This window comes from Epinephelus lanceolatus, chromosome 22, assembly GCF_041903045.1.
Source record: "Epinephelus lanceolatus isolate andai-2023 chromosome 22, ASM4190304v1, whole genome shotgun sequence".
Classification (NCBI taxonomy): Eukaryota; Metazoa; Chordata; class Actinopteri; order Perciformes; family Serranidae; genus Epinephelus; species Epinephelus lanceolatus.
Genome location: NC_135755.1, coordinates 25398583 through 25413876, shown reverse-complemented (window position 1 = coordinate 25413876; position 15294 = coordinate 25398583). Strand labels below are relative to the sequence as shown.

At 39.9% G+C, this 15294-nt stretch overlaps 1 protein-coding gene across 1 annotated transcript in view; it reads left to right on the top strand.

Annotated features, from left to right (window-relative positions):
* col25a1 (collagen type XXV alpha 1 chain) overlaps nucleotides 1–15294 on the top strand; it is a 196768-nt gene that overhangs the window by 152649 nt on the left and 28825 nt on the right. The window contains exons 9-13 of the mRNA XM_078164124.1: nucleotides 1101–1127; nucleotides 2547–2591; nucleotides 7521–7565; nucleotides 8203–8229; nucleotides 10655–10699. Of these exons, the coding sequence (XP_078020250.1) occupies nucleotides 1101–1127; nucleotides 2547–2591; nucleotides 7521–7565; nucleotides 8203–8229; nucleotides 10655–10699 (189 nt within the window). The remainder of the gene's footprint in view (nucleotides 1–1100; nucleotides 1128–2546; nucleotides 2592–7520; nucleotides 7566–8202; nucleotides 8230–10654; nucleotides 10700–15294) is intronic.

The following is a 15294-nucleotide window of genomic DNA, read 5'->3' as shown; positions in this document are numbered from 1 at the left end:
TTTATTCTCAGAAACTTTTAGCGACGCCAAGCATCCGTTGGTGCTTTGGCCACAAGGCGTTAAGTTGGCCACCACCAGTCTACACTTCTTCTTCACAGAAATTTGCACTGACAGTCAAACTTGTCGACCTGAATGTGTCCTCGCTGGCTGCTTTTGAATACAGGCACACAAGCCTTTTACGCTCATCAGGGGACTGAATCTTAGGTGCTGCCAATTATACTGCATCAACACGAATAAAGCGAGGAAAGCTGTTGTTGCAGAGGGCTTGCGGGGTATAAGGTCTGCCTGGCTTCAACTCAGCCAAGAGTGATGAGCCAAATAGCACCATTTGCCGTAGATCCTGAGCCGACAGTGAGAAAAATGTTGGCCACCATGAGGTGTCGTAACAGCCAAGCAGAAAGGTGTTGATGAACTGCCGTGGGTACTGCAATAGTTCAGAGTCTTGTGGAGCCAACATGGAAGAAACTAACTTTCAGCTTGGTTTCTCATTTTAGTCGTAAAGCAGTTGTGCAGGTTCTGGTGGATGAGTGTTGAGCGCCTGACATGGCGTCCGATTTCACTGTGGTAAACAGCAGGTTGAAAATAGAAACTGTTCTCCCAGACACATCTATCACTGAGTTAAATCTCAGTTCGAGATGTGGCGCCTTTTTTGCCCTAACTTATTAGCTTTGTGAGGATTTCCAGCTATTGGCCCATTTAGGTTATGAAGTTCTCTGTGTGTTGGACTGTTGAATGTGGAAGCCAAACAAGTTTTTTACAGTCGCTTAAATGAATAAAAAAAAGATTAACTTAAAAGCAAAAAAGTTTTTGTTATTCATGGTCTCATTAGAGATTAATGTTTATGATGAAGCTCAACGAAAAGAAAGCGCAGAGTGATTTCCATTCTTCATCGAAGGATAAAACAAGGGATTGATTGTGATTCGGTTCTGCCCGAAGGGTGTGTACTCACAGTATGAAATCCCACCAGAAGCCCTGCCAGTCTGTCTACTGTGACCGTGTTGCCTGTGGAAATTATATTATTTCATCAGACATGGACTCTTTTTGTTCTCTTTCTCTTCCACTCACTTTCTCTCTCGCTTTGTCTCTCTTTTTATTTATAGGGACCTGAGGGGCCACAAGGGCAGAAGGTAAGTGCGGAGAATGATTTATAGTCCCACTGACTTTTCTTACCTTTCTTTTGAATTAAACAAAATGAGATTCTCTGACTTAGTCATCAACTGAATGACATCAAAAATATATTTCACATTGAAAAGCTTTTAATTCTAATGTAAAGCAAAAGATTTCTTTAGAATAATGTCTTGGATTTGATATTAACCGTGCACAAGTTGCGTAAATGGCTTAAAAAAAAGAAAAAGTGCTGGGTGTTGAATGCGTCTACTTGGAGATTAGTGACGCAGGGCCACAGTCAGGGTAAGTAAATAGACAAGAGGAGAGTTAAGGCTCGAACAACATGAGGAGGGAAAGAAAAAGAGACAGAGAACAGAGAACCCGGAGCTAAGTACTGCGATACAGGCCGCGGGTCCCTGGCGGCGCTGATGTGGGGAACAGATGTAAGCCATATCCAGCCATCAGGTAGCTGCCAGTGTTTGTTCAGTGTAACCCAATCAGACACTTCCTGTCTGCGCTGTCATCTGTCGGCAAGGCCTCCCATCAGCGTGGGAGGGGGTGTGCGGAGGGGTCAACGATGACACACCGCCGTGTTAATGACTCATAAGCCAGGCCCCGAGGCTGCTCAATTAGATCTACTGCGGGTGTAGCGCGGTGTTTAGCAGAGGGGCCACGTCAACAGTTATTCATGTTTCACCACCTTGCTGATTGATTTGGTGTCACTACATGATAAAAGTGTGAATCATATACTTGAACATATTCTATCAACTTTCACTCAGTCATGTGATACATTCTCCTTCATCCTGAGAAATATCCTGGATGTATAAGACATGATAAAATAGTTTTTTTCATTGTGTCAAGCCTATGTTTCACTCATCTCTGATACATCTATAAATGTGACCGTGGTAAAAGTAAGTCATTTTTATTACAGAGCAGCTCAAATAGCCAACGTAAGCAAACCGCTCTGCAAGAGAGTGGGAGCTCATTAAAACATGCTTACTACAACCACAGAGTCTAAATCATCTGCTTTAAGTATATTAAAGAAGTGCATGCAAACATAAGAGCCACAGTACATACTATATAAAGACTCTCAGTTTGCAATTTAGCAGAACTATTCTCAACTCCGAGTCTTGCCCTGTACCTGTATCATCCATAACTTAGCAGATCTTAGAATATGGCATGCAAATGTGTATTGTGGGAATGGGAACTATACACCGGCCTGTTGTGTCGACCTTTGAAAGTAGTTTTGTTGATTACAATTCTTTCAACATCTTTCTTTGCGGTGTTGCGTCCTCTGGGAGATGATTTACATTGTCATATTTGAAGTTTTGACAACCATAACTCTGCAGTGTAACATGCTTTCAGGTTTTTGCGAACGAAACACAGTGTGATTGTTTAGTGTAATGTAACACATAAAGGCCTTTGCGTTTATTTCTCAGGGTTCAATCGGGCCTCCTGGCATCCCAGGTGTTGATGGACTGAAGGTGAGGTCACTCATATAAGCAGACACATTACTATCCCCTACTTTTTTGCTGTTATTTGTACTAATTTAGACTAGTTTTAGTAACGGATCATTTATCTTATTCAGTTGTAAAATTGTATTTTTCAGAGAAAAGGTTGAAAAATCCAGGTGATCATTTTAGAATTAAACAGGTAGATTTGCCTGGGAAACATGATGTCGTTTCACTTATTAATAAAAAAAACAGGTTCAAGACTCAGTAAGCTGTCTTGTTCAGATGGATACTTCTAATTTTGCAGCAAATTCATCATGCCGAACTGTTTCAGTTACATCGAGCAGCCCCTCTAAATTTAGCCTCAACATGGTATAACGCTTCCCTCACAAAGTACTACACATAAAAAAAGTTCAGAGAGCTGTAACTTCCATCCACACCTGAAAGTATTTTATCTTCAAAAGACTCACTTTAACATACTTAGCGTTTTCATTAGTCTTTTTGGCCACATGTTGCACTTTTCATATTAGAAAAGTTCTGCCATGCATTCTGACAATTTCAAACCGCCATCCTATTTGGGAGAAATCCCCTGGGCTGCATCCTCAAGTCTTAACCACAAAGTGCCGTTTCGAGCAGCCTGCGAATCTGCTCACACTCTCGGCCCATTTCTGCATTTCATTCTCAAAGCGAATAAAGGAGACACAGTGCAGGTGTTTCACAATGGGGGAAAATGGAAAGGCATATTTATTCCAGAGCAAACGACGGCATGAGTGACGAGAATGAATGGGGAGATGATTTGAGAGGCGCCATCTTTCTAATCTCAAGCATGCATTTATAAAGATATGAGCGGAGAGGCACGCATGGCTGTAATAGAAACCAGAGTGAAAGCCATACTGACTCTGGAGACAGCAAAAGCTGAAGGCCTAATTCCATACTTGTGTAAGGAGTGGGGCTTGCCAGCATGAAATAGAACTCCAATGCTGTGCAATGCAGTTATAAAAGAGAATCTGTTATGGTATGTAGCTGTCACTCATGCAGAAAGTTGAAGTCCGAAGCAGTAAAGGCTGCTCTGCCAGCAGTGGCAGGTTGACTGGCAGACATCTTATTGATCTGACATAGATATCCACTGAAAAGGGCTGATTACTAATGCAAACCTTATCAGCCCCAGTTTAGGAGTTTTTAATCAGACTCCATCATCATTACGGCAATATATCATCATAATTATGTCAATGACTCCCATATGTGGGCTGATAGATGATACACGTTTCCAGCAGTTATGAAGATGTTCACCACTAGTGTGTAGCTGAGGGGATACTCCCTACACACAGATCATACACACTGATATTGTCACAATTCTTCATGAAACAGAGCATTGTTAAAAAAAAAAATCAAGGTTTGTTACCATAATGAAACAAAAGAACATCCAGTAACCCAGTGTTCCTTGGAAAATGGTCAGTATCCAACAGCCCATTGACATGTAATTTAATTTAAATAATAGATTACTTTATTCTCCATCCTGGCTACATTAAAACTACAGATGGTGGCTTTTATGAAAATAACTTTGTGAAACTGTCACTATATTCTGAAAGAAGTACATGAGACAAATAATCTTGAGGAAGAAAATCATGCTCCTCTGCCTCTTTGAGAGTAGGTGTAACTGCAGCTGGAGCAGCTACATTACCCACCCACCATACCTACACATATGACCACAATTAGCCCCATTAGCTCTTTGGCCCAGGGGCGGAAGTCCCGACGAAATTGCTAAGTTAGCGTTTAGCTAGCTATGAAGTATTACGTTAAAAGAGAGGTGGTTCAAGTTAGGGTAAGGGTAAGGCTACATCTCATTACTTATGCTATGCTAACGAGTAGCTGACATTAGCTATTAAGTATTACGTTAAAAGAGCGGTGGTTAAAGTAAGGGTATGGCTACATCTCATTACTTATGCTATGCTAATGATTAGTTGACACTAGCTATGAAGTATTACGTTAAAAGAGAGGTGGTTAAAGTAACGGTATGGCTACATCTCATTACTTATGCTATGCTAACGATTAGCTGACACTAGTTATGAAGTATTACGTTAAAAGAGAGGTGGTTAAAGTAAGGGTATGGCTACATCTCATTACTTATGCTATGCTAACGATTAGCTGACATTAGCAATGAAGTATTACATTAAAAGAGACGGTTAAAGTAAGGGTATGGCTACATCTCATTACTTATGCTATGCTAACGAGTAGCTGACATTAGCTATGAAGTATTACGTTAAAAGAGAGGTGGTTAAAGTAAGGGTATGGCTACATCTCATTACTTATGCTATGCTAACGATTAGCTGACATTAGCTATTAAGTATTACGTTAAAAGAGAGGTGGTTAAAGTTAGGATAAGAGTAAGGCTACATCTTGTTACTTATGCTATGCTAACAATTAGCTGACATTAGCTATTAAGTATTACATTAAAAGGGAGGTGGTTAAAGTAAGGGGAAGGCTACATCTAATTACTTATGCTATGCTAATGATTAGTTGACATTAGCTATTAAGTATTACGTTAAAAGAGAGGTGGTTAAAGTAAGGGTATGGCTACATCTCATTACTTATGCTATGCTAATGATTAGCTGACACTAGCTATGAAGTATTACGTTAAAAGAGAGGTGGTTAAAGTAAGGGTATGGCTACATCTCATTACTTATGCTATGCTAACGAGTAGCTGACATTAGCTATGAAGTATTACATTAAAAGAGAGGTGGTTAAAGTAAGGGTATGGCTACATCTCATTACTTATGCTATGCTAACGATTAGCTGACATTAGCTATTAAGTATTACGTTAAAAGAGAGGTGGTTAAAGTTAGGATAAGAGTAAGGCTACATCTCGTTACTTATGCTATGCTAACAATTAGCTGACATTAGCTATGAAGTATTACATTAAAAGGGAGGTGGTTAAAGTAAGGGGAAGGCTACATCTAATTACTTATGCTATGCTAATGATTAGTTGACATTAGCTATGAAGTATTATGTTAAAAGAGAGGTGGTTAAAGTAAGGGTATGGCTACATCTCATTACTTATGTTATGCTAACAATTAGCTGACACTAGCTATGAAGTATTACATTAAAAGAGAGGTGGTTAAAGTAAGGGTATGGCTACATCTCATTACTTATGCTATGCTAACGAGTAGCTGACATTAGCTATGAAGTATTACGTTAAAATAGAGGTGGTTAAAGTAAGGGTATGGCTACATCTCATTACTTATGCTATGCTAATGATTAGTTGACATTAGCTATGAAGTATTACATTAAAAGAGATGGTTAAAGTAAGGGTATGGCTACATCTCATTACTTATGCTATGCTAACGATTAGCTGAAATTAGCTATGAAGTATTATGTTAAAAGAGAGGTGGTTAAAGTAAGGGTATGGCTACATCTCATTACTTATGCTATGCTAATGATTAGTTGACATTAGCTATGAAGTATTACATTAAAAGAGATGGTTAAAGTAAGGGTATGGCTACATCTCATTACTTATGCTATGCTAACAATTAGCTGACATTAGCTATTAATTATTACATTAAAAGAGAGGTGGTTAAAGTAAGGGTATGGCTGCATCTCATTACTTATGCTATGCTAACAATTAGCTGACATTAGCTATTAAGTATTACATTAAAAGAGAGGTGGTTAAAGTTAGGGTAAAGGTAAGGCTACATCATGCTATGCTAACGATTAGCTGACATTAGCTATGAAGTATTACGTTAAAGGAGAGGTGGTTAAGGGTAGGATAAAGGTGATGGTAGAGGTTACATCTCGTTGCCTAAGTGAATCATGCCTACGTTTATTATGAATTATGAATAAGATTATTGCTACATTTGGTCTACAGTGTAGCATAGTAGCGTGGTTCAGATAGCTGTCGCATTGGTGGGTTTGTCTTGTTATAGTGGTGGGCGCAGTTTGTAATAAAATGTGTCTGCAGCTATGAACGTCCACCTCTGTGTAGTGCTTTTGCAACCATAGTGCACCAAAAACAACCAATCACAGCTGAGGACTCTCTCACACAGCTGTCAGTCGTGCCATTCACAGTTTGTATGCTGTCAAACTGCCAAACTAGGCAGCGCTGATCAACTACGAATCAAGATTCTGTTACTGCATTGCCTACATTTTTAGAAACATTGTTTAGTGTACTGTTTAGCTGTGAATTGAGAAAGTTTGTGAGCACTGACCACCAGCTAAACCGTATGCTAAAATAAATCACCGTTAGGGGCTTGAGTGTAATTTTTTCCTCACTGATTATGTGAATATCGAGACAGTTTCAGCAAATATGAAAAATGCTGGGGGGTTTTTTAAATAAAAGTTATCAGTTACAGCTTTAATTCAGTTAAAGTTGTCTCTCTGGTTTGAGGAATATCTGCTTCTCTTTTAAAAAGCTAATGATGTGGTAGGTTTGCAAAGGTCAGGAGGTTAATTGTTTTTGGCAACAGACGGACGGAGGTTGGTTTCTCAGTGGCGTCCGCAGAGAGCAGGGATTCAGGCTCACACTAACAGCGAGCTGGCATTCATCAGATGGACTTGGCTTTCTTCTTTTGCTCATGTTCAGAACCCAACCAGAGATAATTAAGCTTTTAATCAGCCTGTTTATCCTCTCTACTTTAAGATTAAGTTTCTGGTTTCGAGATTTTATACTTCAGAGCTTTCTTTTTTTTTTAATTGTGTGGAATTTATTCAGTTGTAGCTGTACAATATGTGGAGAGTCCATTTCTTGCAAAATAAATACTGATAAATACACTGTGTGTCCTATCTACTGCTTCGTTATCCTGCAAATGCATAACACCTGTCTACTGACACCAACTTAACCTTGAGGTTAGAGGTTATCACTATTTAATGAAAAAAAGCTTTTTGTATCTCCTGACCTTAAATCAGAGTTCACACTGCTGAGACAGCACACTGAATACAGCCACTGTGTGTCTGTTATGCTGTCCATAGGGGGATGTTGGCATCCCAGGATTTGACGGTGTCCCCGGAATCAAGGTCTGGTGCACACATATTCTGTGTGCTCTAATTCTTGTCACTTAATGGCCATTGTATTTTTTAATTTTCCTTGTTTTGAAGTCATTTCTAATTTTTCATACTTTCCCATTTAAGAGGTTTTCTCTTCTTTTTCACTTTTGGACATTTTTGCCTCTTTTTTTCCTTATACTTCTTTTTATACATCTTGTTTTCCATTCTTCTTTAGAGGACATACATGTACACATCTTTTCATTCGTCTTTGCTGAATGTGATGTTATCATGATCTGAATTTGCCAATGTTTGAATAAGTACACTTCATAGCAGATATCCATAGGTGTGATTAAATGTGATAATGGTACCTACATATAGGTTTAAATTAATTAGATCTGTGGTGAAATATCATTGTAAGTAGGATTCTGGCCTGCTAATATTGACAACTTTAAGTAATGACAGTGCAAGTTTTAGGAATATTTCAAAATCCGATAGTGGAGGGTCTGTCTGGGGGCAAAAGCAGCCATAACACAAGAGAACGTCCGTAATCTAACATGAATTTAACCCCAGATACTATCTGACCCTTAGTGGCCGCAATAATTCCCCAACTGAACCCAACTCCCCCTGAGCTTTTCTGTGTTTAACACTCTGCTTTCTTTCCCAACAGGGTGAAATGGGAGAGCGAGGTGAAAAGGTAAAGTGCTAATTCAGATCACCAAACATTATTGTTAGCATCAGTCTTGATATCTCACCATGTGTCAGAACAGCCGCCGTGACGGCAGCTCTGCCTCTGACTTTTACACAACTCCGGCTTGTTTTTTCAAAGGTGACACCCTTCTGAGATTTGGCCGTCAGTGAGTCAGTGATTCAGTGAGTCACAAAATTGAACCCAATTTCTCCCAAGTCCAGGCCTTGGAGGAGACCAAGAAACAGAACCCACACAATAGCCTCAGTGATGAAAAGCAGCCTTATTCTCTCCATTCCCTAATTCTAATGGTGCCCTTATTCGCTGTTGTTGGACAGCCGCGGGTGGGAGGTGCGAATGCTGACGGAGTCGGAGCGAGACAGCATGGGGAGGGAGGTGATGACTCAATGTTCTTCATCGACCACAAAACTGGCCTTCAGGCACTTGCTCTCTGTTGTTGTTCTGAGTTTTTCTTCAAATCAGAGACATATTCCAGATCATTAACGCACCTGATTCACTGTAATAATGAGGCCGCGCGGCCACATAGCCAATCTCCTAGCAACAACCACTCACAGCATCACGGGTGTCCTGCGGAGAATGGATGCAAATAATGGCTTAATTTACAGTTATAGAAACTGCATTAGAGGAAATTGCCTTGGCTTGAGTTCAGGTCAGTCAGGTTCAAGTGAGGCTGTGATGTCTTTTCTTGGCCTTGTCACAGGTTGCATGTTTATGAGCAGTCTAACTAAAGAGAGATGTTCCATTCAAAAACTGTTTTCATAAGCATGAAAAGGGGAACCTAATTGTTATTTAATAGTAAAAACACAAATATTAGACAGAATAAACCATCGCTGTGGCGGGATATGTTTAATATCTTATTCCCAATCTTTTGAATCATGTTGAGTCTCTTTCCTCAGGTTGGGAATCACAGCTTTAAAACACTACAAGCTTTTATTTTAAGAGGAGCCAGATCTGTTAACATAAACTGCTGCTTTTGGCTTTGTTCGTTGAGTAAAGGGCCAGCAAGCAAATTCAGGAAAGCACGTTTTTTTTAAAAAAACTTCCTGACTGTACTCAACACTTTAACCAATAGATTCATAGATGGAAAAAATGAACAACAATGCATCTAAGCCTGTTATCATAAGCTCACTTTCTTGAAGTTCCTTTTTAATAGTCTCCACAAGGACCCAACCTTTGATTCCAAATCCTTGGAGTTGCTAGTCATCATATGATTCACAATCTATTAGGCTATCATTTACCTAATATAGAACCATGTGGATTTATGAAAAGTGAAAGACGGTGAAAAGACTGCCAAAGAGAGCGCTGAAACTCACTCCAAAGTACTATGAGCTTTTATTTTGAGAGGAGCCAAATATGTTAACATAAATTGTTGTTTTTGGCTTTGGTTGCTAACTAAAGAGCCAGAAGGCAAATTCAGGAAAGCAGTGCCAGCCTCTAACAGATAAAGACTGATTGCTTGAGAGGCACAGAGCTTATTACAGTAGGCTAATTTTCTTAAAGTTCTTACATCATGAGGATAGTGTGCCCCACAAGGACATAAGACTTTATTTGAAATCCTTGGATTTGCTCACCTTCTAATCAGGAACTTATAACCATGCAACTATAAGTAATCTATCGACACTCTATAGGCTCTGTGAGGCTGTACATTGGAACAGCAGGGCTTTGACTTAAACGTCAGCGTGCTAACATGCTGATGTTGAGCAGTGATGGTGCGAGAGGAAAATTTAAAGGATCACAAACACCATTCGATTCATCATGAGGTAGACATGAATCTGTGTATCGCATTTCATGGCAATCCATCAAATAATAGAGACATCTCGATCTTAACCACAAATATCAACCTCATGGTGGAGCTGGAGGGAAAGTCATTAGGGTCAATTGTCTGGACAAAGTTTCAGGATAGTCCGTCCATTGTTGAGATATTTCAAACCGACATTACCATCCATAGTGCCACGTTGACATAGTGTGGCTAAAAACAGCCCTGACATTCTTTCTTTTTCATACAGTGAAGATGGAAAAGTTGTGAATTCAGAAGTGAAGTTCTTCACAGCTAATGCCAGCAGTTAAGGCCTCCACAATGCCCCACAGAGTGTATTACATCACCTAAAATCATATTTGAACCATGTGTGATGACTCAGTTAGTGACCAAAGTGAATTTAACTTGTACAGTAATGGTACTTTGTCTTCCCTATGATATTCTTGGCCTTTTCTCCAAGCATCCATTACGCTGTTTTACACGGCAGTCAATCACAGAATAAGCAGAACTGTCAAAGTCCTACTGTGTGTTATGTGTGTTTAAACAACCTGGTGATCACGTTTAATATTTTGTTCTTTAGGTTTTTAGATTCTCAGCTATCTTTTTGTGCAATCAAAACAGACTGATTATGAGTACCTCTGTGTGATTTCATCACAGGGCGATATGGGTGAAGACGGACCGAAAGGTGATACAGGAGAGAAGGTATGTAAATTCCTCACCTCACCTTTCATTCTCACTGTTTATGTCTTGGAAGCTGCACAGAGAAACAGCAGAGTCTGGCTGTGGCCGGAAAACATAAAAAAAAAAAGTTAATGTTAGCCATCTGAGAGAAGATCTGTGGCGAGCAGCAGCAGCAGCAGAAGTTGCTGAGGTCAAGTGCCATCAGCTGCAGTCAAGGCTGCACAACAGCAATCATCCTGGCACTTGATGCCTCCTTTGTGCTTAATGTGGACTTAATTGCTATGCTATGCTGACGCTACATTTTCTGGTCGGATGGCTCCTGCATTAATTTGGGACCATTTATCATCAAGACAGCTTGTCAAGTTGGGATCCATTTCCAACAAAAGGCAGAGTGGAGCTCTGCTGGACAGATTATTCAGAGCTAGAGTAATAGATTCACGTTTCTGTCCAAAAAGCTTTTGTTTTCGGGAAAAGTTTTTTTTTTTGTTTTGTTTTGTGTTCGTACTTTGACATCATGTTCAGAGGCAGATCAGACGTCCTATCCAGGGCTTGCTATGCCTCCTTTGCTGTTATTATTTTGTTAAAGCAGCATTTACGAAAATAGGTCACAGCCCTATTTGTATTGGGTGACCTCATGACAAAATTTGGGTCTCTTTACCCTTCAGATTTGTCTGAAAGCCATCCAGAAAGCAAACTATTATGGATTGGAATAAACGATTCTTTGAAAATGTGGATTCAGCCAATGCACAAATTGCTCACACTTCTGGGAAAAGATAAAGATTCTTCCCGAAGTTGCCAAAAAATGATAATACAGTTGCTAAGAACAAATAGCAGACACAAAACACTGATTTTTTTTAATGCACTGGAGATGTCGCTTTTTACTAGAAACACAGGGTTAGGTATAAAAACAAAACACAACTGATGGACCAGTGGACTAGAAGCAGTGTACTCAAAATGTCACTGCCAATTTATTGCTGTTCAGCAAAGAACAACTTTGATAACTTCTCACTTTATGGGTACTCTGGTTTTTTAAAAGACTGCCAAACATGGCTGCCAAAAAAGACACCATTTGAGGGAAACAGATGCAGGATATCATCTGTGGAGAATGAGTGAACAAAAAGGAAAGTAGAGGGTGATAAAACTTTGCAGCTCGAGCACTGCTTTGATCTGGTCTACCTCAGCGCAGTAAAAGCGAGGGGGGGAAAAAAAGGGTTTTCACTGCAGGAATGAAAAAGAAAAAGCGGAATTGAGTGCCATGGGAATTCAGACTGCTGTAGCCAGTCACCTGCCATTCATTCTTCAAGAGCGTACTCGTGTATTTCACAATAAAAAGAGACAGAAGGTTGTGTAAAGACCTGGAAACGGTGGGGATTTTTTCATCAGTATGGATAGGATTACCTCACCTTCTCTGGTCGTCAATGCCAGGATGTAAAAAAGCGCACAACATATGGTATTAATAATTGCTTTTTTAATCAAGATATAACTCAGCATACATCCAGATGAGTCTAACATATGACACATACATCAAGGATTGATTGAATTTTCAGTGCAAGTTAAAAAAAGGTCTAATGCGTGCTCATATACGCACACAGGATCAGCTACAGGAGAAAACTACATGTCATTCAACAAGCTAAGCCTCCTGTCATCGACGCTGTGTGTCTGTTCCGATGCTCATCTCTGATATTATTGTTTCACTGGCGGAAGAGGAAACCAGAGAGTAGAGGGGACAGAGGAGGGGAGGGGAGAGCATCTTTAGTCTTCCACGCTGAAGATGCCAAAGTTAACAATACACAGCACGCACTGCGGGGAAACTGTGGTAACTCGGGGTGAGAGGTGAAGCAGCGAAAGCTTCGGTATGGTGAGCAGAGAGAGACCTCAGGGAGTGCAGAGGAGGGGAGAGAAATGGCAGCGCAAGCAGTCGGACCGGGCTTCGCTTGATACAAAGGGAGATTGTTTTGACGGCGGGGGATCTGCGGAGTATGAAAGATGAGACTAAATGACAGGATATATACACTCTGTTAGATGCACGCAAGTTTAACTCTCTTTTCCTCACATCGTTAGAGACAATCTGTTACTCTATGGATCATGAATGAAGAAGCTATAAAGTTTTATGCTTTAGATGAGATAACAACTACAGTGTAATGCCATTTATTATTGGGTAGTCTTTGCATTTAGTCAGTGATAGAGGAAGTACTCAGATCCTTTATCTAAGAAATACCACAGTGTGAAAGTATTCTATTAAAAGTAAAGGGTATTGGAACAAACATATTAATTAATAGTACTAAAGTATCAAATGTAAAAGTGCTTGTTATGCATTGTATTTTTTTTTATTATGGAACTACTTTCTACGCAAACAGTATACCTGTGAGGCCCGAGAGCCAGCGTTCGTCTGTCGTCAAGTGGTTTTATATTAATTTCAAAACTGTTTAAAGGAGTAATTTGATGTTTTGTGAAACAAGCTTTTTGCTATCTTGCCGAGAATGGCGAGAATGGTGCTAAAAATATGATATTGTATATAGTTAAAGAAACAGTTCACCCCAAAATTAAAAAATATATTCATCCATCTAGATTGTTTTGGTGAGTTGCCGAGTGTTGGAGGTATTGGCCGTAGAGATGTCTGCCTTCTCACTGATATAATGAAACTCAATGGCACTCAGCGTGCATTGAATTGAATTGAAAAAACTCAGCAATGTCTCTTTCCAGAAATCCTGTCCTGGTTACTCAAGATAATCCACAGACCTTCGTGTGAGCAGTTTCATGTGGCGACAATTTTCTACTTTTATAAAGAGGAAAAATGTGTAATTTTGGAATGAACTTTCCCTTCAATATGTTTCTACAGTAAGCGGCAAGTTAGCTTAGCCTAAAATAAAGACCGTTGAAACAGGAAAACCTCAAAGTTAGCTCTATCCAAAAGTAACAATGTCCAATGTCCACCTTTCCAGCTCATTCAGTAACGATTATCTCGTGTAATCTGTAAGAAAAAAAACAAAAAAAAACCTGAACCATGAAAACGAAGCCATTTTATGAGTGGTTATTTGCCCTATTATTATTTCTTGGCCAGTATTAGCAACTTCCTGGAGTCTCCACAGGTTGCCTGGCAACTGGCCCTGGCCAAGAAACAGTCCGGCACATAACCTCCGGGAAAAAAACACAATCGTTTTTTTTTTTATACAGTCCTTTTCGTACAAAGATGTAATGTGTTAATTAGTGAGCTTTAGAGATGCTGTAAGAATTCACACCACTGAAACACAACATCATCTAAGGTCCTGCATTATTACCTAATCTTTATGGCCGTGTCTTGAGGAGGAGCCCTGTGCCAAAATAACACTTTATATTAGTTTATATTGAGCTCGCTCATAAAGCAGTGTTTAATTAAACTGCCACACAGAAGTATTTTGGATGTACCATCTTTATATGCAAAGTCATAGTAACTATAGGTGTCAAACACATGTTGTGGGGTAAAGAAGATAATGTAGCGAGCAGCAGGTATCTTACAACTGTTCTTACAGTATCTGAGTAAATGCACTTTGTGACTTTCCACCACTCCTTATATTATTTATTTATTGTGTGTAAAACATTACCTGCTCCCGCTGTGCTGCTTTCATAAGCCATCATCAACTGTGAAGAAAAATGTTTCCAACAGTCTCTGCATGTCCATCTCTGGCCTCATTTAAAAGAAATCATTACCACAGTTAAAAGCTTTAGTTCTGAACCATTTACCTCTGATGCAGTCTGCCTAAGTATTTAACTAGGTGTGAAATTAACTGTGACTCTTCTTGTTGAAAAAGTTAAACCTCAGAGATAGGAAAATTTTCAAGGGTTTAAAGCAAATAAACCCAAGTAAACTCTTGAATTGGTTTTTGGGAACTTCCAGGCTGAGCTCTTGGCTGTGGCCAGTGTGTGGCACAGTGGTTGGTATAATTTCTGAATCCTAAGATCCGGTCCAAGCTCTTGTGAACTGGCCATGTTTCAACTGTTGGCAGGGCCTTTCTGCCCTGGGAGCCAATCATAATCTGTGTTGACTCACATATATTCTAACTCAGCGACTGAGGTCGATATTTAGCTGAGACCGCTGAATTTGGTCATCTCTACTAATGGCCATAATATGAAGTAGGAGTCATGTTTTGAGGGCTGCGGTGACATTTATTGGTTACATTTGTCACAACTCTGCTCCAGCTTCATTGCTCACTGATTAATCCACTCCATCTCATTTTCTCTCACTCGGCAAACAGCTGGAAAATGGCCCAATTTACCAGGGAATACATTATGAGATTTTCTTGCTATTATCTTTAAATGCTAATATGCAGTGACAGTTCTGGACGCGTATAATGAAGGGGAGCTGCGGTGACAGCTCTCCATCCTGCTTGGCTCTGTGGTTAAATCACAGGCTGTAGCCTCACCATGGTAATTGGCCCAATTGGGACTTTTCAGCACTCTGTGCCACACCTCAGCTCACCTCCCAACTCCACCGCTTTTTCCATCTCATAGTACTTCACTTGGAATAGATTAAACCAGTGAAAACTCTCACTTGGTCCTTGGGCTTGGTGTCACTTGTTTTCACTCTGTCATGACAGAAAATGTACATGGGGTTTATCAGTTCATCAGCAGGGGGGTGA